This window comes from Calonectris borealis, chromosome 1 (assembly GCF_964195595.1).
Source record: "Calonectris borealis chromosome 1, bCalBor7.hap1.2, whole genome shotgun sequence".
In the NCBI taxonomy this organism is placed as follows: domain Eukaryota; kingdom Metazoa; phylum Chordata; class Aves; order Procellariiformes; family Procellariidae; genus Calonectris; species Calonectris borealis.
In genome coordinates this window covers 6,762,289-6,789,459 of record NC_134312.1, presented here as the reverse complement: position 1 = coordinate 6,789,459, position 27,171 = coordinate 6,762,289, and the positions used below count along the sequence as shown (strand labels likewise).

Below are 27,171 nucleotides of genomic sequence, written 5' to 3'. Positions count from 1 at the left end.
CAGATTTCCTACCACGCCTTGCAGCAGTTTCACTTGCAGATGACAGAGGACTCCCATATTAGCTCGGTGAATTAGCAGGACTCACGGGTAACTATCTGACATTCTTCTCTATGTTGGTCACTTCCATGACAGATGAGGTGGCTTTCCTAACAGGAGTTGCATAAAGTGAGCTGGCCAGATGTGAATTTTTCAGACACATAGTGTCCAATTTCACATACAGCACGTAGGAACTAAAGGAGATATTGGCCGTATATATCTGTAAGTCCCGTCAATGTTCTATTTACTTATCAGTGTTGTATACACTTATTTATTTTTGTGTCTGTAACCATACACTCCAACCATATACTTGAACACTTCCCCTACATCAAAAGGGAATATACTTCCATCCTTTATATTTTTCCTTTCCCATCCCTAAAGTATTTGGCTATGTTCAGCAGAAGAAATGAAAACATTAGAACAAGATGATTTCAGAGTTAAGTCATGCAATTACCAGCGATATACTTCTCTCTATCTGTACTACTGTAGCATGACACAAGCTGAAGTTTGTACAACGCAACCAGAACTGTTTCAACCACCGGTGTGACGTATCAGTGAAAACAGACTGCTAAGGAGAGGTGGTGGCAGGGAACAGGGTGACACTGTGCGAGCCGCTACGTGGTACCACGCTCTACAGTACCCTGACGTGCTGCCTCCACACCAACGCGGTCAGGTTGTTTAGAAACCATGTGGATAAAGGCTGCATTTTAACAAAGTTGGCTGTATTTTGTCTTTTCCTCTTCTCTCCCTTTTCAAACTAGAAGTCCCAGTGGTGCAGTGTTTTTTCCTGCCATATGTTTTTCCTCCTCCCCCTTGACTAAAAAAAAAATTGAATCTACCTTGCACTTCAGTAACTGCCTCTAGTCAGCAGGAATCAGCACTATTTCCAGCCAAGGGACTTTCTACAGAAGAGCAACTGCCTTTTGAGATGATGCCATTGCTACGGGACTGGCACTGTTACAGGACATACATCAGGTTAGCCACCCTCCCTTGAAGAGATCAAGGTCATTTGGGGCACCAAACAGCATCTTGAGCAAAAGGGCTATTTTTCTGGCGATAAAATAATTAGGATCAAAAAGTAAATGTACTCACCCCAGGTAAAGTTTTAATATTGTGCAGTGCATTCTGTGCCTCAAGAGCAGCTTTTCTTGTATAAAATGTTACGAAACAACAACCTATAGAGAGAAATGAAAAGCTTTCAGAAATTAGTGAGTATGATTTGTGAGAGTACAATGGGGAGGGAGAAAAAAAGTGGTTGAACAACACATTATGAAAGCTGGAAATGTGAATTGTCATGAGGCTGCCTGAATGACATGAATAAATGGAAGCTTGTATGGTTTAAAATAAAAAGTCCCCCCCTGTGCATTGCATCTATAGCACACCTACATTGTTAGTGAACTGTAATCACTTAGAAATTAAGTTAACCAAAATCCAATTGGCTTTGTACAGTGTAAATAAGGTTATATTTTTCTGAAGACTCCCCATTATACTTTGAATATAAGCAACAAGGCAAGCTCAAGCAGCAGGAATTCATTGTTGCATCCCAGGCAGAAAATCAGGTTAAACCAGAACCTTATTTAAAGGGCCTTATATGTAAGAGCTAAGGTTTGCTCCCCACCACTTGAAACCAGGCAGGACTGGAGGTAGGACACTCATCTCAATTGCAGAAAGGAAGATAAGCTACAGGTGAATTCACCACTGGTGGGATAGTGGAGGCTGCTGATGGTTGGCAGTGAGGCTGCATCCGTTTAACCTTCAGTAAGGCAGACGCTTTTATTGCCTTTATCCCTTGTTTATCCCTTTGGCAGCATGGTCCAACTAAGTGGTCTGTGGGACCAAACACAGGTTGTTGCCACTTTCTCCACTGCAACCATGGAAAGTAGCTCTTCCCGCAGCACACGCAACCCTGGCACCTCAACACCCGCCCCAGGGAGAGGTCAGGGCTCACAGGTAGATCCTCAGGGGACAGCTATAACACGATAGGCACAGGACAAAGAAACAAGGAGCAAGATTTGACTTGCTGCAATCTGTAACGTCCCACAGTAGTGAGGTCTGCTCCCAGGGATGCACGGGGCACGTGCGGAGAGCTTGCTGCAGGAGGACCTTGCATCCACGATGCAGGTGGGATGCTCAACACAATATCCCAGCCTCAGCTTTACTTCCAGCAGGAGGGAAACCACTTTGAGAGCATCACTTGTGCGCTTACGTGCATAACACAAGATTGCAGGTATAGACACAAGGAAAATTCACAGTTAAATAGCTCCCACCCAGCACAGTAAATCAGAGATGTAGGCACCCGTTAGAGCCTAATCTGTTGCTACTCTGTCCATAGGGGAAATAGGGGGAGGCTGAATGCAGCCCTTGTCCTGTGGACACGCGCAGCCCCTGCTTTGGAGCCATGTCCCATTAAGAAGAGACCCCAAAACTCCTATAGAGCTCTGTGGCTGCAGATGGGGCACTCGGTGACCCAGCTGCTATGGGGAGAGGGAAAACATACTGGGCGATGCTGGTTGGGAGGCAGAAGTGGCTACTGAAGCAAAAACCTACTTCATATCAAACGACATGATGTAGATTTTACTGGAGAATCACAAAACAAACCTGTTCTCTTAATCACAGAGAGAGATTTGTTGCAACTCCAGAGAAATGTCAAAACCAAACAGTAAACAGAAGAAACCTCGGCTCTCGGGCCTCAGTGTTCCCTTGGAGCGCGACACAGATAAAATAATCTGTCCTTTGGGCAGTGAGCAAAGCTGTTGCTTGCACCAGCTCCCTAACGTTGAGCAAGGTGAAACATCACGTCCCACCTGATACGCCTGCTTTTGTCCAACCTCACAGCATCCCCGTAAGGGCAAAGGAGACCTAGGAGAAAGCGTGCACAGGAGAACCCAGCTCGCTTTGCAGCCGGGCCAGTGACGACCATTACCTTTATAACAAGCAAAGGTAATCATGTATTCCCAGCTGGAATACAGCGAGTTTATCCCTAATGCAGAAAAGCACTTGCAGGCAGTACAATACACAGGCAGACAGGTAACGCAGACTTAACGCAGCTGGGAGAAACACTTTTCATGCTGCCAACAGGTTCCTTAAAATTTCACAGTTTACGATAGAGACAGTTTAATAATTATTTCAGTGAGCTGAACATTGTTCGGCAGGGATTATTATTACAGACAGCCACAGCCTGTTAAGGTTTGTGCTTCCTGTGAGTATTTCTAAATCTTCTATTCCACTAGCAAATTCTGAAGATTTGATTTATTTTACTCCAGAATTAAAATGGGAAACAAATCCAGGTTTGTGACATTTAATAGGGTGACTTTGAGAAAGTATTGTGATGTTTTTCTATTTTGCCAGACAGCTCCGAAGTCCATCTTCTACTATTGTCTCTCCATGTGGTTTATTAGCTTTTTAATATAAAGCTTTTTAACCAGGAGAGAGGATTCAGAGGGGAAAATACCAAGCAGTAGTCATGACTTTGCAATTGCGATGTCCTTTACCATGGGTCTGAAGGGTTTCATTTTAGATTTCAGCTCTGCAGGCTTATTCTGATAAGAAGTTTGAAATCTATTGGTTTATCAGTCTTGGCACTACTTGAAAGAACTGCACTTGAAAGATGAATATGCTGTGAAACACCCTTTAACTAGTCATTTTTAGGAAGTAATAGTGCAGGAGAGAAAAATGTCTCTGTGAATGAGGACTGGGAGAAAACAGCAGCATAATGGGAAATGTGCAGATGTTTCAGGCAGGTTATCGGACTCTGACAAAAACGGAGCCTTCTAAGTTCACAGATCGACACATCTGAAAACGCCCATGGATAAAATCTTTCTCTGGACTCATTTTGCTCATACTTCTTCAAAAACCACAACAAAACAGGAGATGTTTTGCTGTGGTTTGAGGAGAGCATGGGCACCAGTTGCGGACGCCTGATTCTGAAGCTATCCGCTACAGAGGTCAGAGCTGGACTAAAGAAAAAAGAAAATAAGAAAACACGGAAGAACAGAAAAGGCAAAAGTGCACACGGTCCTGAAGGAAACGTATAGCTCAGCCTATGGACTTTCCAGAGGTGCTCACTGCCACGTTAGGCAAACCGCTGCAGCTCCGAAGGGCCAGCTTTGAAGATGCCTCCAGTGTAAAATCCCCTTGGCTCAGTACCACATCCCATAGGAGAAAGAACCAAATTCAGCCCTTTCTGCAGACATTTTGGAAGGGAAGACTCCTGTGTAAGAGGACAGGGCTAACCTCTGCTTTAGGACTGGTAGCTGGCCCCTGCTGAAAGACAACTAGGAAACGACTTTCCTTCCTCCATTTTCCCTAAGAAAATGTAATACTGCCAAAGACAAATCAGTGACACCGCTGGAAAAGAGAAAGTCCACTTCCTACTAAGAGAAAAGAAAAAAGCCCCAACCCTCCTCTCTCCAGCCCCCTGCACACATCATCTTGGCTTCAGCACCAACAAACGCGATAGCAGCTTGAACCACAACGAATTCTGACATCCAAATAACTCAAAGCCTGGCAGTGATAACCTTCTCCCGTCCTACTCAGGACAACTTAAAAGGTGAATTGGTTTATGGACATGGTTCTACCTACCCTCAACAGCCTGAAATACAGCCCAGTTTAACTCCATGTGGGCTAGTATCTTCTCGACCAAAGGAGCTTGTGCTGGTGGTCAGTGCCTCCAAAGCAGCAAATCTCCTGCCTTTTGGTACGCTGGTTGTGCTCTACTTGGAACCGTATTTACTACAGCGTAAGACATTTCTTCTTTGTACCTAGAAAAAATTCTGAATGAATCATGCGGATCCCTACAGTCCCTTAAGGACATCAGCGACAACTTCATGGCTATCCTGCCAGATGCTTGAACAGACTGAATACAACCTGCCACCCCGCACGGCACAGCGTCTGATGGCAACAAACGGGACGTGAGAAACAAAGGCAGAAACCAGCCCGACTCCTCAAAGCATCTGACGAGAAAACGCTGCAGCGTGTTACACGACAATGCTCAACTTCAACACCTCATTAAAAAAAGGGGAAAAGATCTCTTATTTCAGCTTGTTTTCTCTCTCTCTCTTTTTTTTTTTTTTCTTTTTTCCTTTTTCTTTTTTCAAAGGAAATTTAGTGCCAGAAAAAGACCTCAAGGTCCCAGCCATTGACACATTCAATTCTCCATGACACATTCAATTCACAAGCCCCTGCTCAGGCTGCCAAAGGCACCAATTAGCACCAGTGGTGGAGATTTTATTTATTTAATTTCCACAGAAACCTGTTTAGCAAGACACCGACAGGGACAAACAGCCTTGCGTATGGCTCGAAACAGCTTTACTTGAGCCATTGTCAAAGATGGCAGGAACGGATTGCGTGGGGATCATGCAGCCACGGCTTCGCTAAGGCAACCATTTAGAAGTTAGGGATGGGCAAAAAAAAGAGCAAATGGTGGGGACTCTCACACCACTGTACCCATGAATTTCTGCTGACAGCGAACCTGGGTTTCTGGAGGACATTTGTGCGCATTGTGGAATTACCACAACTAGCAGTTTTTCCCACGAAACTTCAAAAAATGCCATTCCTCCTACGAGCAAGAGGACTTTTTCAAAGAGCTGTTAGTGACCTCCTGCAACGGGACTTGTCCTCTCGTGTGACTTCTGCTCTACGACCCAAATTAGCCACCTGTGAACCCTTGCCCCCATCCACCCAGCGGAGCGGACACGGCTTTGTTAGGCTGTAAGATACAGCCATATGACATGGCTAGCAGCTCTGTCGAGTCATTATTTTTATCACCTTCTCCCAATTCAAGCATAGACTAATTACCCCGTGAGAGCTGTTTACATTCCTAATTTTAAACACCTAACAAAAGGAAGCTCTCCTCCACTCGGAGATGTGGCTTACAGGGTCCTCGCTGGCATTTAACGGCACTGAGATCTGTGTAAGAGGCTTAATCTCTCAGCCAGGATTTCATGCTTGAATGAATACGGCAAGCTCCATCTTGCTTCGGGTGTGAAAATGTCTCTTACAGCTCCCCAAACTGAATATATGGTTCCTAGGTTAAAGTTACTAGGAATTACACACGTGCATCAATATGAGAAAATAAGCCTTGGAGATGGACAGGAATTAAAACACGTTGTTCTGCAAAATATCTGAGGTTTTGATTTGCTTGAAGAAAAATGTGCTGCAATTTCCCAGGCCTGAAAATTTAACTTTTGGGAATTAAAAGAGAAAAGATACAGAAGAAAAAAACCCTCATATTGGTTGGTCTGATTTATGAGTTTCTATAGTTTTCAACTGTCAAAATTTGTCAGTTTGGATCTCTCCTGCATTGTTCATATTATCACCTGCTGCCAGTATCTGAACCCTAACCATAGGGTACAGAAATACAAGAGCTTATCAGTGCGCCTGCAAAGCCTGCAACAACTTAAAAGTATGAAATTTGCTTTACCTTCTAGACTAATAAAATAAACACTTCAAAACAGCTATAATGATTATCTGATGATTGAACTCTGTATTCTTTTAGCAAGTAATGGAATCCTGGCAGACAAATTCAATTCAAAATACATTCGCATTCAGGACATCAACAAAGTCATCATGTTGTGAATTGAAAATTCCTTTAAAGGCTGCGTTTGAATTCTAAGGGGCTGACAGATCAAGGGACTGAAGGCCCTGGAAGGCTAAATGAGTGAAGTTCCACTATGTTTCTTTCTTTCTGTGAATGAAGCTCACTTCTGTGTGTGCATTTGCAAGCAGAACAGGTGCTGGCTTCATACAAGCTTGGAATCTCAATGGGGACAGTAGCTTCTTGTCAATCCAGCACAGTTCAAGCTAGTTTAAGTTAAGGAGAATTTCTTGGTTTTTTTTTTTTTTTTTTTTCCCTCCAAATGTTCCTCTCCTGATTTCCACATTCACTCTGCCACTACCAAAATTTAAGCATTACACTGCGATTTAACAGGGCTGCCTTTTAAGAGGGTCTCTTGCCTTCCAGCTGTTCACCCAAACGCTAAAATACATGCTCCGTAAATCACAAACAGCTGCCTGAACAGTGTGCTTTGCAGCCAAACCATGACCTTCACTGTCATTTTCCAAAAGGCAATGAAGACATCAAAAATTCTCTTCCACTAAAGCCACTGAAAAGACCTATTGCTACAGGAGTTCAGGTGTGCGGTTGGGCAACAAGCTTCTTCACATTCATTAAATTTGGTGCAGTGCAATGGGAGCCTCGTGCAGCATTTCTTCTGTACTACAGATTTTAGTGCAATTAGCTAACCTGCATGGAAGACACCCGTCTAGTATTAGGAGAAGTGTTTCAAGTCTTAGAGATTTTGGTTGGGTGATTCCATACAAAAACAGAGAAAAGCATCAACTGCCTGAATACAGGCATTCCTGACAAAGGAAAGCAAAAAACGTTTCCAGAAATAAAAATCCAACTATTTCTGGAATTCTGATGAACAGAAAAAGAAGGCGGCTAAGGCAGGGATGCATTTTGATTCCTACCTGCACCATCCTCTTGCTCTATTGTATACGGAGTCACTCGAGAGTATGATGGCAATGATTCACTGCCGAAGCAAGCCCTGATAGAATTGCCATATACTGCAGAAATCAACCTTTAACGATGCCGCCTCCCAATTAGCTCAGGTTTGCTAATAGTTTGATATAATTGGCACCCTGATGGAAACCGTATTACCAATCCTGTCACCAGCCAGGAAACCGCATCGCCACCCTAATGACAGCACGTATTATAGCGATGCCACTTCCAATATTAATACATTAGCTGAAGGTAGGCAGGGGCTCATACGCGAGAAGGATTCACAACCGGGACGTGCCAAATTCCACCCTGTGCTCAATTTTTCCTCCTGGTTGTAACATCCAGGGCGGCAATGCACCAGCCCCAGCGTGCCCTGAACCGCCCCTATCACATTAAAGCACAAATGCTCCAGGCCGGTAACAGCCCTGTAAATAGCCGGTGAAAAATGATCCCACGGAGCTCAATTTTTTCTCTCCATGCCTTGCAAGTTATGACGGCCTTTCTGTTAATTGGCCACAAGTCCTAGTTTGCTGTCAGCCTTCAGCTGCACCAGGGAGATCTTTTGGAGGAGTCGCACTCTGTCATTCCCGTACCCTTGTGAATACAAATGCTCTCTATAAATGTCCTCTGCCTACAAATGGAAGTGTTGGGTTTTTTTTTCTTTTTTTTTTTTTTTTTGACCTAGATTAAATCTGCTGCATTTTCAAGCCTTTTGGGAAAGCAACTAAGAACTAATATGCACCGGTTCGTGTGCCACAACACTTCCCTACCCATTATTATGTAAATTTTGACTAAAGTGCGACACAGATGGAAAAGATATCAAGGGCAAAATTGCCAGAATCTCCTTTTCTTGCTCTCCAAAATAAGCCACTTATATTAAACAGTTTTAAATGGCTAATAGCTGTAAAAGTATCTGAAGAATTTCAATGTACATTTTTTTATATAGGACAATGACAGCTTTTGCAAATTCCTGAACTCTCCTGCTGATTGCGTAATGACCGGGAAGCGAGCGGCCAGCACGCTGGTACTCTCTGGTTTACTTTCGAAGAAAGGGGCCAACTTCCACATCTGCAGCTTGGTAATACGCACTCGATATTTGCACTAGATGGTGATCAAGGAGGAAAAAAAGGCAGATGCAGAATTAGATGATATACGTGGTGGCAGGGTAAATAAATACATACAAATCAGGTTTATAGCATCAAGGCAATTTCGTGTCATTACTAACTAATCTGTCCCTAAAGAAACCATCACTGCATGCCGGGATGTCAGCTGAGCTGTAATGGTCTGGGCTTACTAGTGGATGAGAGACGTCCAAATATAAACACAGAAAATGCTGTAAAGATATAGGTGAGCAGTCGGTGGCGTTGGACCCACACATCAGTAGCACGTCGACACCCTGATCTGGAGGTTGATGGAATCACCACTGGCCTGGCCTGGGCTGTTCCTCCTCTGCCAGCCCCTCCAAGCACCCACTTAGTGTAAATCCCGTGGGAGAGTCGTTGCTTTTTCCAGCCCTGTGAGATGGAAAGCTGTCAGTCAATCAACACCAGCGAGAAAATCAAAGCAGCTGCTCAGCACCTCTTGTCAAGTTCATGTTTGGTCCGTTCACATTGCTAGATCTCAGAGGTAGAAAATAATTGGGATCTTATACATCAGTCCATATGGCTTACAGTAAAAACTGGGAGTCAGCGCTTTTGGAAAAGAAATTCTCAAGTAAGTAGGACAGCAGGGGGGAGGGTGGGGAGATGGTATTGCCATCTCTACCTCTGTGAGGGGTCTTCCATGGGAAGTCACTGCACTTCCCACCTATAAAGCAAAGAAAAGAATATAAACAAAATACAGGAGAAACAAGAAATATTTTTTTAAATTGGAAATCATGCTAAACAAGACCTGTCATTATGTGCATGCATTGTATCACAAAGAAATCCTGAATTTGGGGGGGACATCTCAATGAAACTACAACACAAATAATCACTTATTTCTTATGCTGCCTTCTCCCCATTTCCCCTTTACCTTTTCTTTTCTTCTTTTCCTTCTTATTCTCACATTAATTCTCCTCACTCTTTAATTCACTTTATCTTCCCCTCATATAAATCCTTACTCTTTTCTTTCTAGCAGCTGGTCATTGTTTCTTTTTGCCTTGGCCAGGAAATGATTACTGATTTGAGTTTACTGGCTTTGAAATGAATTAACGTCCTCTGTGCAAGTTAACTCCTAAGTTTGTCCGTCTGCTAAATGCATCTTTGGATTTAGTAGAGAAAGAGGGTTCAGAGAACAGATGCTAAAAAAAACGTAAATGAAAAATTAAGACGTCCTCCCTTATGAATCCACTCTTACAGCAGAAAACTGGTGTGACACTGTATTTCAATACAAAAAGACTCTACAAAGATCATGTTTACATAAGTTAATGTAGGCAGGGACACATCTTTCCCTAATGACATTTCAAAAGCCTTACAGTCTCCAACCCCGATATTCACTAGTAGCAAATCAAACTTCCTAGCACACACATCTTATAGTGCTGGATTTCGATTTATGTTTTCTTTCACCTGAATGCTTGAGAAAGATCACTAAAGACTGATTTTCCCTGATAAGACTTCCAGACCACTGCTCTGATGAAACCTCTAATTGCACTGCGACTCCTGAGAAGCCGCTCAAGTCCTAGTTCAACTAGGAGGCAACTCCGTAGTGAAAAATACTCAGACAGCATAGGTTTACCATAAAATTACCCCTTTAAAATCTTCAAATCTTTGAGAGTTAATTGCAATTTATAAACCTACGCTGACGCTATGAAAAACGTATGTTCTGTATTGGAAATTATTTTCACTGGTTAATGCCAATGGCATCCTGGGCTGCACCAGGCAGAGCGCTGCCAGCAGGTCAGTGGAGGTGATCCTCGCCCTCTGCCCAGCCCTGCCGAGACATACCCGGGGTGCTCGGTCCTGTTCTGGGCTCCCCAGTACAAGAGAGACGTGGACATGCTGGAGGGAGTCCAGTGAGTGGCCATGAAGGTGATGAAGGGACTGGAGCGTCTCTCATATAAGGACGGACTGAGAGAGCTGGGACTGTTCAGACTGGAGAAGAAAAGGCTCGGGGGGATCTTATCAATGTGTATAAATACCTGATGGGGAGGAAGTAAAGGAGATGGAACCTTCTCAGTGGTGCCCAGTAACAGGACAAGAGGCCATGGGCACAAATTAATATACAGGAAATTCCATTTAAACATAAGGAAAAACATTTTTACTATAAGGGCGGTCAAACGCTGGCACAGTTTGCCCAGAGAGGTTGTGGACTCTCCATCCCTGGAGATACTCAAATGCTGCCTGGACACAGCCCTGAGCAACCTGCTGTAGGTGACCTGCTCGGAGCAGGGATTGGGTGCAAGGAACCCCAGAGGTCCCTTCCAACCTCAGCCAGCCTGTGAGTCTGTGAAATGGCAATGAAGGAATTTAAGTGGCTTTTCCACAAAACCCCTACTAACACAGTTTAACTTCCTCAGAAATATTGCAAGTTTATTTAACTTTAGCAGGCAACATCAGTTAAATTACTGTTTTATTGTTGTAGTCATCAGTTGGGAACCAGCTCTCATTCAGTAGCAAATTTCACACACAAGACGAGTTTTTTCATAGCAGGAACACAGGAATTAAACTTTTTTTTTAGAAACAGACACAGAGACATTAAAATCTCAGTGTGGCCCACGTTGCCACAGACATGCAAGACAAGAAGAATGTCATGTCACACCTTGTTTTCAGAAATATATCAAGAAATTAATGAATTCAAAAGCTAATATTATGATGCATTTTTTAAGTTAGTTTATCCAGTCCTGTTGTATCTGACATGATGAAGCTGTGTTTAAATCCCACGCATTCCTTCAGTATTACAAGACCACCTATCCACCCACAGCCCCGCCAGCTCTGAAACTCTTAGTTCCTGTCTTCTAAAGACAGCACAGGAAAGGCCAGATCTAGCACTACAAGGAGACAAAAGAGGAAGAGGTCCAGGGAGAAGGAGTTATAAAAGAAGGCATAGGCTGGAAAGATTGCTATTGCTGACACTTAATGAAAACTCATTAAAAAAAAGAACAACAAAACCCCAACCCTGTCCCTTACCCAGAAGCTTCGTAAGACAGCGCATGGGATGGTTTCAACACTTGGCTAGATCTGGAAGACTTGGATACCATTTTTGCAAGAGAATCTAAATCTGACCTTGGATAATTCATTTTTAGGAATAGGGTGTTGAAGTTCTTCTGAAAATAATGTTCAATGCCCATCTGAATCTTTAGATGCCTAAATGCTTTTGAACAATCTGGCCTTTAATCTCCCTGTGCCCCAACTTCTCCTTGTAAAATGGAAAGAAAGGAAAGAGCTCAAAGGAATACTGTGAAGAAACCATTAAAAAAAAAAAAAAGAGTGAGGTGAAAAGATACTGCAATAATAGCAGCGTGAGTAACAGCAGAGCAATACTTGCACGTGCTGCTTCCATCTAACCAACTACAGCCCGGCACACTTCCTCCAGAAGTTTGCTTATAGGAAACGGAAGAAATCAATGCAAGACATTTGAGCTGGCTTAAGGGGCACTTAATCAGCATGGGAAGAAATTCTAGGTGAAAGATTGTCTCAAAGTGCCCTGAGCTTCAGTCAACGAAGACCTATTTTCCCCCAATACCCAACGCCACCCAACCCATATTTTACTGCTTTTGGCCAAGCCACCTAATAGGGGCTCCATTCTCTGCTGGTTGAAGAACTGACAAAGCCTCCACTCTGAGTCATGATTTATTAAAATATACACACTATTTTCAAGGAACAAATTTTCATCTATTTGAAAACTCTTTTCCTTAGAAATGTGTTACTTTTCCCCATCTTTAAAACTTGGGTCTAAATCCGTTGTCTGAATACATCATACTCCCTGCTCCGTTTGTCCAAGATGCAGTCAAACACTTTCAATTCTTTCTTGACTTCAACATTATAAACCCTTACATATCTCGTATTGATTTCTAGGCATTCACAGTTTCACCCTCACAGGGTCACAGCACATGTCAAATCTTTCCTACACTGTGTACACCTTCAAGCAGTGTTTCATCTAAGGAGCATCACTTTCCCTGAACTTGTTAGCAGTGACACATTTATTCCCCAATTAAACTTTTTTAATAATAATAATAAAAAAGAAATAGAAGAAATTCCTGGCAATGCTTCTATCCTTCTAGTTGGTTGAAACAATTTTATGCAGATGAAGATGCAACTCCATAGAGCCTTTGAACTTTAAGCATCATCTTTACTTGGCTTTGAACTCTCAACAGGGCCCATGATCTTTCAAAGCAATATACTCTGCCTTGGAAGCTTCAAACAAGGGGGAAAAAGGCATGGTTAGAAAAGAACGCAAAAGGTTTTTTTTTAAAAATGCTTGATGCTCCCAGAAAAAAAAAACAACTGAGTAGTATCTGAAGAAGTGTATTTGGCACTCAAGTGTTTCCCTAATTAATTGTTTAGATGAGTGCTAAAATAAATGCAGCAGCAGCAAAGATAAACAAACCACTTTAGTAATAAAGCCATATATTTGTGCAGACACACAAAAATAAATGGCAGCTTAATGAGCACAAGCAACGAGAACGAAGAACGCACTTCGTGTGTGGGATCCATGCTCAGAAAGCTCAAGCTCAAAGATATTTGAGAGGTATCTCACAACAGCCTCCCAGCCAGACTCGCGTTTGCCCCTTCTACAGCATCTTGTTTTGCACATTCTAACAGTGTAAAAATAAAAAGTGTCCTGATGAAGAATTACAGCTCATGTTTCACCTTGCCTGGGCAGCCTTACAGGAGCAAGGAAAATACCTGTGGTAAGAGACTGTTATCCCAGTTTATTATTATTCTTTATTTTTGTCTGATGATTAAGTAATGTAAAATCAATGAAGGGAGATGCAGAGTAGACGTGTAACACGTGTACTTCCAAAATGAGAGAGAAAAACTAACATGATTCATACAGTCTTTTCCTTCTGACTGGAAAATGAGCTAATGAAGTATAAATACTGCGGGAAACTGTTATCTTGCAAATCTAGGAAAGCAGTTTTAATAGAATTATAAAACTGTTAGAGGCAGGAAAATTCAGCTAAGCTCCCTTCCCAGAGAGGACAGCATTACGCTTCCACATGTAATTCTTCCAAAGTTTTATCTGGTCCTATCCATAGATTTCCCAGAATCAGGCTTCCCACAATTTCCCCAGAAAACTATTTCGCAATCTCACAAACGATTTTAAAGACACTTTTCACAGTAAACACTTTCAACTTTGCTTAATTTCCCATTGCTATTTATTTCTTGAAAACCTTCCTAAATAAAGCTACTACTCTGCAATCTTTGTACAAATGATTTGATAACCAAAGTAAAACAGTAAAAAACCCATGTATCATACAAATAAATATGTTATTCCCCCCCAGAAGTCTTCATACAACTGACGGTTTCTTTCTTGCTACTATCAACCATGTATGACCTGGAAAACTGATTAAAAAATCCATTCACCAATATTTAATATCTATTAGGGGAAGGGAATATCGAGAATGTGCTGGATGACCCATGGGACACGTCTCAAGTCCTCTAATTAATATCAGTTCAGAGCAGTCCGAAGATAGCACCATGATGTATAGGCCCTATGGCTCTCCAAAGATCAAGATGTGGCATTTAATCAGATCAAGATTTAAAATAAATCTCCAGCTGCCTGTTTCCAAGTTATGACAAGAGAAATACTTGGCTAGAGAGGTATAGGCTGTATGAAATGATTGGCAACTTATCAAGACAAGAAGAGAAAGAAGCCGGATGATTGGCAACTTAATCAGAGGGAGAAGGAAAAATAGAGAAAAGGAACAAAACGAGTGCCTAAACAGCTATGTGTTGGCTCCTGCGGCTGTCAAAGGTGGCCTCGAGCAGGCAGTGGCAGGAGGGCTTACACCGAAGCTTGTCTGCAAAGTAGATGAAACTCTTCAGTGTTCCTTGGCATCAATAGCATGCGGATCCTGAATGTATCTAATCACGTTTGGAGGAGCAGGATTCTGCACAGCGTTCTCCGCAGGTCACCACGGCAGCCACAGGAACACCTCCAACAAAATATCATGGCTGTGCAGCTTAATAGTGCTTCGCTACCAAAAAACTCATAGAGCTTGAGAACAAAGTCCCCAGTCTTATCTGAAAGCTAAAAAAACCCTATAAAATAAAAAATAAAAAAATCCAAGGGGTCCTTGTACAGTATTTCGTCTCCAGCCTCTGCTCCTTCTCTGACAAAAGATTCTTTCTTTTAATCAGTGTTCATTTCGCATGAAGACCAACCTGAACAATCATAACATTTTGGTAGCAGTATCCTTTAGTTAATGTTACAGTGTGCCCTCGTCTTCTATCCAACATGTTATTATCGCTTAAAATATCTAGTTTAAGGAAAAACGATGCAAACTTTTCCTGAAGGAGAACTGAGGAATGGTGGGTTAGAGGTTAGATTGTCAAATGAGCTTTGCAACCACCAGTTCTTAACGGGAACAAGCATTGCTTGATCTTTTCACAAAAAAAACCCTTACTCATAGATGACTTGTATTTATCCACAGAATGCAGTGGGTCAACAGACAAACTGCAAAATGATGTCCTAAAAATGTGAAATTTCTTTTCCCACTTGAGATGGGGGATAGGGGCGTAAGGATGTGCTTGGAGCGAAGTCCTGGTAAGACTGGGACCCATACCTTGTACAATATTTTGGCTCCTGCTAAGCCTTATTAGGGCAAATCTAAAAATATTTCCAAGCAATCTGAAATCCTCTATCAGACTGCAGCATTACCCACTCTTGCATTTTGTATGCAAGAAAGATAAACCTTAATGTATAGCAAAATTATTTCTGGAACTGCATATTGCACGTTTTCACTATAATGCATATCATAAGCTTTTACACAGAGATAACTAAGCCATTACTTGTCAACCTCCTCTCATTCCATCAGTCTTAAAAGATAGGATAAAAAAAGCTTTTCATGTGCAACAGCAGGCTTCAGATTAGTCCTGCAGAGTTATCAAAAATGTGGAACTAAATATCAGACAAGCCCAATTTAAAATGATTAAACACTTCTGAATTCTAAAACAATTAGGCTGATTTACAATACATGGCCTGATACAATGTAGGTTTGAATCCTTTTTTTTGTTTTTTAAAAGGGGATTTTTTCACGCTAGTTATAAATTAGTACAATCAAGATTTATTTCTATTTTTTATGAATACTCAAGAGCAACTCTTACAGCTCCCAAAGACATTTGTGGAAGTTTCATATTTTACCTGGGAAGCTGTACACAGAAGTCAGTTACAGACCTAGGAAAGGCAAACCATGACTACAGCTGAAGAACAGCATCCTCTCCTTTTTCTGTGGCTTTTCAGTGATGCTGTGCTGCAGATTTACTCAGTTTTCACTATTAGGTCCTTCATCTCTGCTGGTAAATCAAGGATTCTGGGGTGCTATGAAGATTAATTGGGTGAGGGTTGCAGTTTTCTCCTCTACTCTTCATGGTGGTTGCTCCCAGAAAACACATGCATCTCGAATACTTCTGATCCCTCTGGGGTTGAGATTTAAACAAACACTGACATTGGCAATGCAACTCTGCTTGATCATGGTACTAAAAAGTCATTATCTGTCTTTCAATATCCATTTAATTATTCCCTGTGTTTAAAAAGAAACAAAAGACTGGAGAAACTCTCAGCACAAGATGATGCCAGTGATGGCAGCAACATTGCTCAAAACCTACTCTGAAGAATATTTTGGCTCCTTTATTACAGAATACTGGAATTTACAAGATAAAACATAAAACAAAAACTACAGGGCATTCACAACACTTTTTTAAGGCTTTCACTTTTGCAACACACATGCACAATGGATTTTAAATGAAAGTTCTGTTTCGCTATACTTAAGGGTATTAATATTTTAGTATGACTGCATCTGTGAATGAAGACATTCAAAAAGCCATTATGTTTTCAACTTAGGTTAATAATAAGGCTATTTTCCCACCCACTCTCTGGCACAGCTGTAATGTTCTTGGCCTCAAGTGGGAGGCAATGTGGAACAAGGATTAGCAAGATGGATGATATACAACATACAGTGCCAGTTCATATAAAATATTACTAGATTGGAAATGACTGTTCACTGTCTCAGTGATTACATGACCATTTTTTTTCCTTCCAAAGAACATACAGTATGTGGCGCTCCTCTATGCCAATAAAGCTTAGTGCATAGCACCTGGGTAATGACAAATTAATTTTTGAGCTAAGCCTGATGAGGGGGTCAGCCAAAATCTTAGGCAGAGTTTATCCCCAGTGCTATTTTACATGACAGAAAATGCATCCCTCCCATTCATCAGTATTAGCACAGAAAAGGGATTATACAACAGAAAATAAATAAAGTGGGGGGACCAAAATACCAAAAAGATGTTAGGACTGTGTGTGTTTACAGTACAATAATAAAACATTTAATCTTGGGGGTGGGGGGAGTTGGAAACAGCATCCCATGGTCCACTTCCAAATAAAATTGGACAAAACATTTAGGAATGCACTAAACAGAACAAGAGTGGATTTGGCAGACCAGCTGGATGAGCTAGCAGGTCTTTTTTTCAGTTAAGTTAGATTTCCAAACCTGAGACCTTTGCATCCCGGAACATGAGATCTCTTGCCCGATCTAGAGACCCGCCTCTCTTGACCAAGGCCTTAGCGGCTCGGCTGTGAGCGGCCAGGGACGCTGAGCCCTGGCTCCCGGCACGTTCAGGTACCCCCGTACCTCAAACCCAGAAAACCACGTGGGTCCGAGTTTTATGTCCTCTCCAGGCATAAAATTTCTTTTATCACAAAGTCAACACAAGTTTTTTAAATTCCGAGCGCTCAGCAGTTCCCATCACTTGGACTACTGGCCACAGCCACTGCCAAAATATCAGCAATACTTCAGAGCTGAAAAATGTTTTCTTTAGTAATTTTAATGAGAGAGCACTTTCACATGAAAGAGAAACAGAAGTGTTTCGAAATGGCAAAATCATTTCTCATCCCTCCTCTGAAAGAGGTGTTTGCACAATCCAGACACCTCCATTTTCATGTAAATAGTTTATTGATTTAATAAAACATATAAACAGGCTTATATTATTATTCTACCAGCTGCAGATGATGTATATTCACTGAGCAATCTATTCCCACAAAAATATTTTCATTGAAATTAATCTTAATGTTCACTCCTCCTTCCCCCACGAGCTAACATCTAGGCACTTTGAAATGCACATTAGCTACTTCAATAAATAAGATGAGCAATTCCTGGTTTTCTTAACCACACAGGGCGTAAGTGGATGATCTCTTTACATGCCCTGGACGACGAAAAAGACATTAAGTATTGGAATTTTTCCTGTTTGAGTAGCCCAGTGAGAGCGAGAGCCAAGTTTGCAGGCTCACACTCGCCGTCACTTCCAGAGCGTCAGAGTTTCCATGAGCAGTGCAGCCCAGAGTCAGGTCACCAAAGCCTCAGCCCTGCACGCCCTGGCCTTTTTTTTCAGGGCGTTGTTCCAATACTGTGAGCAACTACCCGAAGTTTGAAAGTCTGCTCCTTTGACACGCTCGATTTGGCAAGTGTAGGAGAAACGCTGTTAGATGAGAAGAAAAAAAGAAGAAAAAAAAAAAAGGGAGAAGTAGGCACATTCCCTTCTCCTACTCACTCTCTAGTGATCTTTGTGCTATTTTCTTTTAAATCTTATTTAAAATTTCAGCCCTTTACAGTAAGATCAGCAAGAACAGATCTTTGCTTCAATAAGGATGCACAAAGCCTTTTTTGTTGAGGACATGGGTCCAAAACTCTGGCGTCTGGGCTGGGCAGCTTTCACTGCAGGCACACTTTCAATCCCTCCCGTTCATCTATGCCGTCAGTGTTTCAGGACAAAGATCATTTTACCAATCTGTTTGTACAGCATATTGTACAATCTGTTACCTGCATCTGCAAGACAAACAGCAAATGATAATAAGAGCATGTGGACGAGACTGGAGCCCCAGATTTTGGGTCCCTTTGTTACCAGTGGTGCCCAGACCCTGATCCACAGGGGATGTGGCTGCACTTCTGACTCGCTGCGTGCACACGAGGTACCACGGGCGCTCTCCATGAAATCTAAATACTGTATATTCCCCGAAAAAAAACCCCAGGGTTTTTCTCCCCCCACCTTCCTCCTATTTCAAGGGAGTCATTCAAGAGTTAAAACCATGGGAGTGAGACACCAAATTACCTTTTGTAATATCCTCCTTAAATAAAAAACAAAGCCATGAAACTTAGGGAGAAAGAGGAATAGTTCATGCCAGATGCTACCTAATGGATGTTCCACCATAAACACTACATACAAATGTATGAAAAAAATTCCCTACTTTTAAACAGATTGTTCCCCAAAATCACATCTGATTGCAACAGTAATAATGTTTCTCATCCTTACTAAATATTTGTCCTTTTTTCTTTTTTAAAGATAGCAAATATTCTGACATTTGCTGCAGAGAACGTTGCGCTCTCACTCCTTGCAGCACAGATTGCCAGTCTGCTACTTTACATGCTGATTTCTCTTTTGTGAACTGAGACCTTCAAAATTTTCACAGGGGAAAAGCAGATCAATGATTTTTTAAGAGAGCTAAACAATTCCGTGTAATGAACATCAGTTGACACGGGCAATTACTCTTTCTTTTTCCCCCAAAAAACCAAAACCACAAAAACAAAGAGGAGATTGTAACTCCTTTGAATGGCATGTGCCTTACTGATTGTACCAGAATGTCAACTGCATGCATAAACACGGGTGGGTGAAGTTCAGGAGTGACACGTGGATCATTAAAATGTAAGATGCGTAGGTGAATAAAAACTTTTGCCATTTGATTCGGCCAACAATAAAGAAAGTTGCTTTAGAAACTATTCCACTGTTTCCCAATTTCCATAAAAGAGCCGTTCAAAACCTTTTTTTTTTTAATTTTGTTGCTGAACGAATGGAGAATAAAATAATTTTTTGCTAGATTTCATGTATTCGCTTTTTAAAGAATGCATATGAAAGGAAAATACAATAAACATAAAGAAGACACATACTTCAATGGTATTTTTGACATTCAAGAATATTCTGCAAAAACATCCAATATATCACATTTTCTCCTTAATAGTTAAAACATAACAGCAGAGTAGGAAAACTGTGGATATCTTTATCACTGGCTTGAAGCATGTCTCTGGCTATGTCACTGTGTTTCCATGCGTCTGAGTTTTCCATTTGTATAATATGAATATGTTAACATAGCTTATTTGCATTTCTGTTTTATGTAGGAAGTCACACAAAATACCTTCCTGGATCTCATCGTGGCATCTCTGTATAATGCGAGAGTGAGAATCCTGCATTAATAACAACATTAAAAACACACCAGGATTATTCAATGAAATCCCTCTGCCATCACGATCGGTTAGCGTTCTTATTAGCGGAGGGCTCCGAAGCCCCAGCAGGGACCACCCCGACACCCCTCCTGTTGTACACCCGGACTCGGGCTGCTCGTCCTCGTCGCTGGTGCAGCCGTTATCCACAACAGCTACACTCACCCTAGGAAGGACACATACGCCAAAATCACACCTTCATTAGACACTTGGAAAACCATCTGTAAGAGGAATCGCCATGAACAGCCTTCTAAAGGGCTCGGCGATGACGTGTACGTACACACTCCGATACCTGTTCCTAGCTTCAAGCCTATTCCTGTTCACACAGCAGTGAAGAACATGCTTTAACTTTAATCACTTGCTGAAGTCATCAGGACTGTGTGCTTAGTTGAACAGGGGTCTTTATGAGCCAAATATTATTCTTAGTAATAAGGTGACCTGGCGATACAGTAGATGGAGCATTTGATAGTAAGTAACATTAATTCAGTTAAATCCTCTTACAGCATACACTGTTCAGCTAATGTAGTTTACAGTGAAATTTTCTCTGGCACTCATTTAAATATAATTGCTGCACTTATCTTGTCATGAGGAAATTTCTGAAGGTTACTTGTACTGTGCATGTGTAAACCTACAAGCTACGCTGACCTTTAGTTGTGAGACTTTTTTGAACTACTGAGACTGCAGCATCTAAATAATGATGATAATAATAATAATAATAATAATAATAATTCCCCACTTTAACACAGCACCTTTTAACTCAGTATATACCCAAGCTAGAACTAGCAAGCAACAAAGCAAGGAAGGCTTTGCGTGCTAACAGCTCAGGACTGGAACGGAAAGCTAACACTGTTGGAAAGGCTGGGAGATGACACACTTGGAAAACAGAATTTTGGTAGAGCATTTTGCTCAATTCGTCTGAAGAGCATAAGATTGTCTCTCTTCTGATGCCTTTCATACACAAGTTGGCATTATCAATAGGCATGGGGCACTCCAGCATCACGCTGCGGTATTGTCTTCTGTCTGAAGAGGCTCACATCTATTAAGCCAATTGACTGGTTTTGGTGACACTCCCAGGTGCTTTCCCATAGGTAGCCCAGTGATATACTGGAAAGCAGCCTAAATCATTTGCGAAACTGGAAACTGGGAGGTGTCAGTCAAAAAACCAAACCAAACCAAAAAAACCCCAACCGCAAAGTAAAACTTCAGTGTGCACAAATATCCATAAATCTACTGTCTTGAGAGTTTAATGATATATTGGAAGGACAGGCATAGAGATAGGAAGAGAAACCTGCTGAGCATGGTGAAAACAAGCATTTTGGAAAGCCCCACCTACACAGAATGGACATTCCAGGCCCTTGTCCATGGTAAACCTTCCCCTACAACTCTATCGCGGGCTCCTTTTCTTGTCTTCTCCTTCTCACAACAATGAGAAGCACCCTCAAATTAAAGATCTACTCCATTTTGCCCTTTATAAATAGGGAAGAAACTGTACATTTCGGGCTACTCCACCAAGCAGAGCGTAAGCGAGCAACCCACACCTAAGTGCCAGCAGCCATGGGAGGGGAGAAGTGCCAAGGAGAGTCTAAAGGAGAAAAAAAACTTCTCAGTATTGGAGAAGGAAACCCTGCTTCTTAGATTTTACTTCTCTGTACGCATGGCCAGGTGGATGTTTGTAAGGGTGAGAAACATTTGACATAATTATGTCTACTTGGCCATCAAGGCTCACCAAGGCTTTTTTTTTTCCCCAGTGTTAAATAAAACAAGGGAATCAAGACTCTCTCTCACCCCATTTCCATCCTCCCGCTCAAACCCAGATGCCTGTCGCATTAAGAAACATTAAGTGATTTCGTTCAGCTCTTACGGCACACAATAGCAGACTTTCAAGGGAGAACGTGGGACTGCAAAGCATTTTAAAACTCTTAAATAAAATGTGGGCTACAGGAGGCTCTCATTCAGAAGTAACATTTTCCCTTCCACAGAGAGTTCCCCCACGCTCCGGTGAAGTGAATTAAAATTGACACTGAGAAAAATCTAATTGAGCCAGAGACAACACAACACTTTTCACTATAGAAACTGAAGCCCCGGCAGAATTACTCAGGTTAATATAGTCCATTTTAAATCTACAATGATTTTTATATCCCATGATCTGCAAATAATAAAGGCAGCCTGTTGTTTAATACTCATTGTTTTAATTAGGAGGGGCATAGGAGGAGTGGGAGCCGGTGCCTATGGGTCTGCTCCACACTCATTTTCTAACTGCAGTCCTCATCAGATCTGATTAATACACGAATAAACTAATGCAGATCTCACCTGGGCAGTGTTACCATAACAAAACCTTTGTGTCAGCCAGCCCAGGGATTCAAGCACCGAGAATGAAGGGAGCAGATTTGATTTAGGCGACACAACAGCAGCACAGGCAGAACATTATTCTCTGCCTGCTCAAAGTGACTCAAAAATTTTGGGAAAAGTCCCCACAGGCCTCTCTATCTCACTTCTTCCAGCTGGTAAAAATTGAGTGATGATATTTGTCTCCGTTTGCAAAACACTTGGAGATCTACGGCTGAAGCAGCAGTGCTGCTCCTTACCGTGCCACGCTCATCCTTGCAGCTAAAAAGTTTCATGCAGAACATTATATTAATCTACTCCGTATTGCGGTACAGTTCCCTAAAACTGCCATTGAAAGTGTGACATCTTGAGCTACTAGGACAGTTTAATTATTGTTTGAAACATAAATTTTCCCAATTCAGTTAGGCAAATAAGAGACATGGTTTATTAGAAAAGATCTTCCACCTCCTTACAGCTCATCTTATTCTTCTAAAAGAATGCATGACTCAGATGTAGTAGTTATTTTAAATTAAAACCACGAGGTAGTAGACACTGAAGATTTTTCCTCCACAAATAATAATGAATTTATGCACCACAGAGTTTAATCTGCAAAGTGAAAGTCTAACGTCCCACTTAAAACTGCATACTCATGGGCATAGATTAGACAGTAATTAGGTTCAGTGAAAACCTGAAAAGATCCACTGAAAACATTCAAATTTAATTTATTCACCGGCTTGTCTCAGAGTGTTTTTATAAGCAATTAGAAAGACACAGATTCCTGAAAATGCCCTCTCCCCTGAGAGAGATGGACCGGGAGATTTATATGGCATATGCAGCCTTCCACCCGTAGCTCACAGGCTTGAGTTAAGGTCAAACCAGGCTTAGAAGCCACTACCAGACTCCATCCTTAGGGAGTTATTTGCTATTCTTTTGACATATGCTGATGGTTACAGTGCAGTATGGAACTGATGTCTAAAAAAAAAGTAATACTACAACTGGCACGGCACGTCCTTTCCTGGCATCTGTAGCACAGAAGTCTGACACTGAGTAGGTTGTGGGTCCTACCAGACCCAAAGCATGCCCAATACTGACCTCCCGCTACCCTGCTCCAGCAGAAAATATAGGGTGACAAGGTCTGGTGTGGGGAGGATAGAAGTAACGAACTAGTAGTTAATTTACACTGCAAATGCTATACATATATCCATTTTGTAACGTATTTCAAAATGATAAAGAATAACAGCCATCCTTTCAAGGCTTTCCTGGGGTTTAAAATTCATGTCAAGAACTAGCAAAATTGCTGACGTTTACGCTGAAACATTTTACATGGTCTTTAGCTTTCTACTCTGACCCATCATTGTAATATTTACGTGTCTCTCACATCATCTCAGCAGTGGCAGAGAAACTCCTACTGCCTCAGAGTCTCTTGTTTATGTTTCATGGGCAAAACTTCTCATATTGTGGGTTTTAATTTTAGGCTTTTATTTATTTGGGCATACATGTGCACATGTGTATGATTTTAGTGGGGTGGCAGGAACAGAAGATGAAAGCAATAAAACGCCATTCTTGAGGTGGAAATGAGAGACTTGGAAGCTGCAGTGCAGCTGAAATACACGCTCATAAGGCTACTCCCCAATTACACTTCATTTTTGGTATTGCTCAGTTGTCAAACGTTTTCTTCCTTTGAGCTCCATGCCAAAGTGCGTGAAGATTTCAGGCCAGTTCTCAGACCCTTTGCAAAACCTCCTCCTATGTTATGATTCAAATACTGGAACTGAATAGAATGAGAAACACTATATAGTAAGAGAAGGGTTGTGTTTTCTTTTTGAAGTGATTGTTCTTTAACAAAAACATACATCATTTTTTATGTGGCAAGCAGATAAATATTGTATGTTTATTCATTTAATAGAAAATTGGAACAGGAAAGAATTTCAGTGCCACAACAATGTCATAAAAAGATCGAAACTCATTGATGTGAGCTTTAATATGCAACTGAAGAAATTGGATACCATAAATCTCAAACTGACAGTATCTGGCACTATTACAGAGGTATATATTTTAAATGTAGGCACCAATCTCGAAAATACTTAAACATGCATGTGATTTTATGTCTGAGTATTATATCCATTGATTAATTCCTGTGTGCAAGTGCGTGCATGACTTGACTTAGATTTTTCCATGCATTACAATTTTTGCCTTTGAGATTATATATTTGAGAGACCGATGTATGGCATATTATTCAGATTCAACAATGAAATTTGATTAGTGGTTTTTTTCAATTTTATTGAAAGTTCAGGATGTTTTAACCACCTGTCTATATATTTTTTCAGATGTAATAATGGCATTACGAAAAAAAAGATTATCCATTTATATTTTAAGAACATTTGGGATTTTTTGTAAAGTTGTTCTAAAATATTTTATAGGTAAATGCTGGATGGTGTGCTGAAGAAGTCAACATTATAGCAAAAATTGCCTTTTTTAACTATTGTGCAAAATATTCTTTTCCAGCATCGTCTTGACAAAAAAACCACTATTGTTTAAGCCCCCTAATTCTCAATCATTAGCCTTCAATTGCTTTTAAATATAATTAGAAAAAAAAGACAGACAGACATATTCCTTCCTTTTTTGTTTTCTTGTTTTTCCTGAGCTGTCAGGAAAACTGAACCTATATTTTCGTGTGTGTTCCTGGAGTTGTTGAACGTACCTGGAAAGTGCTTGGATTTATTTCATGCCTGAATTGAAGCGCAAACATCCCTTTACCTAACTTGCCTTTTCCCCAAGTGTTTATCAGACATGAACATTAGAGATCAATTAAGAAAACCACAACTGGAATATGAAGTCCTACTCTCCTACTAGCTGGTCTGCATATGGGTTTTCTATCAATTTAACGAAACCGATTCATGTAGTTAAAGTTTATGCACTTTTTCAGCATAGATGTAATTAGTAATGTGCTTATACAGTCTTAGTTTAATTTTGAAAATTGTAAATCATAGTTAAGCTGCTACAAAACTGCAACCAATGAGCCCCAAAGCGATCTACTTTAATCCCTTAGAGATGTGTTATTTTTATTAATTTCTTACAGCAACACCTAGAGTCCTCACTTCTGGAACAAGCCCCCACTGCGATAAATACTGTAAAAACATGGAGTGAAAAGATGCCTGAAAAAAAAAGCGTAATTCTGCTACAGCTCCAGTCATTCACACACTGTATATAGGACTTCAGAAACAAGACTAAGGAAGGTTTACGTGCTATCTCCCTCCTTAAATACCACAACCAAAACCCACTCTCTACCCAGTCCCCCAACACCCTCTACTCTTCCCAAAACCCCCACTCCTGTTACAGTATCTTCCCAAAGATCTTCCACTACTTCTGCACCGTCTGACTGGGTTGCGTTGCTGCGATAATTTTCAGTATTAAAGGGACCGACTTTTTGCCATGGTCAATGATGGGAATATACAGTCAGACTGATTTATGGGGGCAACAGGTTTGCAGTCAAGTACGCAATGGGACGTTCAACTCATCTGCTCCCCCCCTTCAAAGCAACGCAAAAGTATCAGGGGTCATCAGAAATCTCAGACCCTCTTTATGCCAGACATAGATAAGCCACCGTCAGCTGTGTCCACCGCAGCCCTGGCACCTCGTTCTGCTCACGGGGTGAAACGGTGCTGGGACGTGGGGAGCAGTCACGTCATATACTGCTCCCGACGCATTATTGCAAAATACTAAATGGAAGCAAGCAAGAGAAAAGTTTCTTCAGGAACTTTTCTTACTGCTACTTCTGGAAGACCATTCTTTACTCTGCATGTGGGAGGAAGAAAGTTTGACTTAAGAAGTTGGGTTTTTTTCTGTTGGCTTGCTGTTCTCAATCTTAAGTCTATGCTGTGCAGTCCTTGGGTTTAATATTAATTGAAAGAGCTTACTTATTCCTGCCTTCAGTATGCACTTCGACATACTGCAGAAACTTCAATCGTATCCCCTTATAACTTTTTCTTTCCAAACCAAGGTACAGTCCTATATTCTTCCTCAGTTTTTCCCCTTTTAGCTTTCTTGTAAGTCAATGCTTGAACCCCTTTACAAGTTAACCTTCTTAGACCTTTTACCATGGCTTAACCCTTCCTGACTTTATACAAAATCATGCTGCTCTCCTCTGGACCTCTGCCCTTTGCTATAGAATAGTACTAAATATTGGTAACTGTAGTTTAAACATGATCAAAAAAATCCTTCTTTAAGTGGTACAGTATTTCCTTGAAAGCTATATTCAACGCTTCCATTTATACAGCTTCGCATTTTCTGTGCCTTTTTGACCACATGGATACAAAACATCTTGTCAGTCCTTTTATGATATGTGCACTCTTCAAATCTGCTGCTGCTCTCAAATCTTTGAAAAACACACTCATTCAACATATGTGTTCACTCAAAACTCAAATTTACTCTTCTTGCTCACGGCTCATTTTACCCAGCTGAATCTCTTTGTATTGGATTGTTTTCTCCAGGTTATCAGGTTGTTTCGCCCCCATCCAGTCCCTTCTGCATGATCCAAAAAGTTGGATAACAAGTTGGTGGTTCATTCTGTCAAAGCCATTTACATAGAGAGTGAAAAAGTATCGATCTCCAATAACAGCCCCTGTTGTTCTCCAATCATCATCCCCTCTCTTCCCCTGGCCCGTAACCTTTCCCCATCCTAATCTGCCCTCGATCATCTAACCAGCTCCTTTCTCCATTTGAAAATGGGCCCTTCTCTGCTTCACCAGCAACCGTATGTATTAGTCTCCCGTGTGACACTGTGTGAAATGCCCCTGGGAAATCCAGCTTGATTATATACACAATTTCACACCTGTCCACTTTCAGAGAAACCTCTTGAAAAACTCCAGCAGATTTGTCAAATAAGAATTACCTTTTATAA

General features: G+C 41.3%; 1 protein-coding gene across 6 annotated transcripts in view; it reads right to left on the bottom strand.

The window, feature by feature from the left end:
- Positions 1 to 27,171, bottom strand: part of CELF2 (CUGBP Elav-like family member 2) — a 565,219-nt gene that overhangs the window by 98,882 nt on the left and 439,166 nt on the right. For all 6 annotated transcript variants that reach the window (XM_075143385.1, XM_075143378.1, XM_075143348.1 and 3 more), the window contains one exon: positions 1,129 to 1,211. In XM_075143385.1, the coding sequence (XP_074999486.1) occupies positions 1,129 to 1,211 (83 nt within the window). The remainder of the gene's footprint in view (positions 1 to 1,128; positions 1,212 to 27,171) is intronic.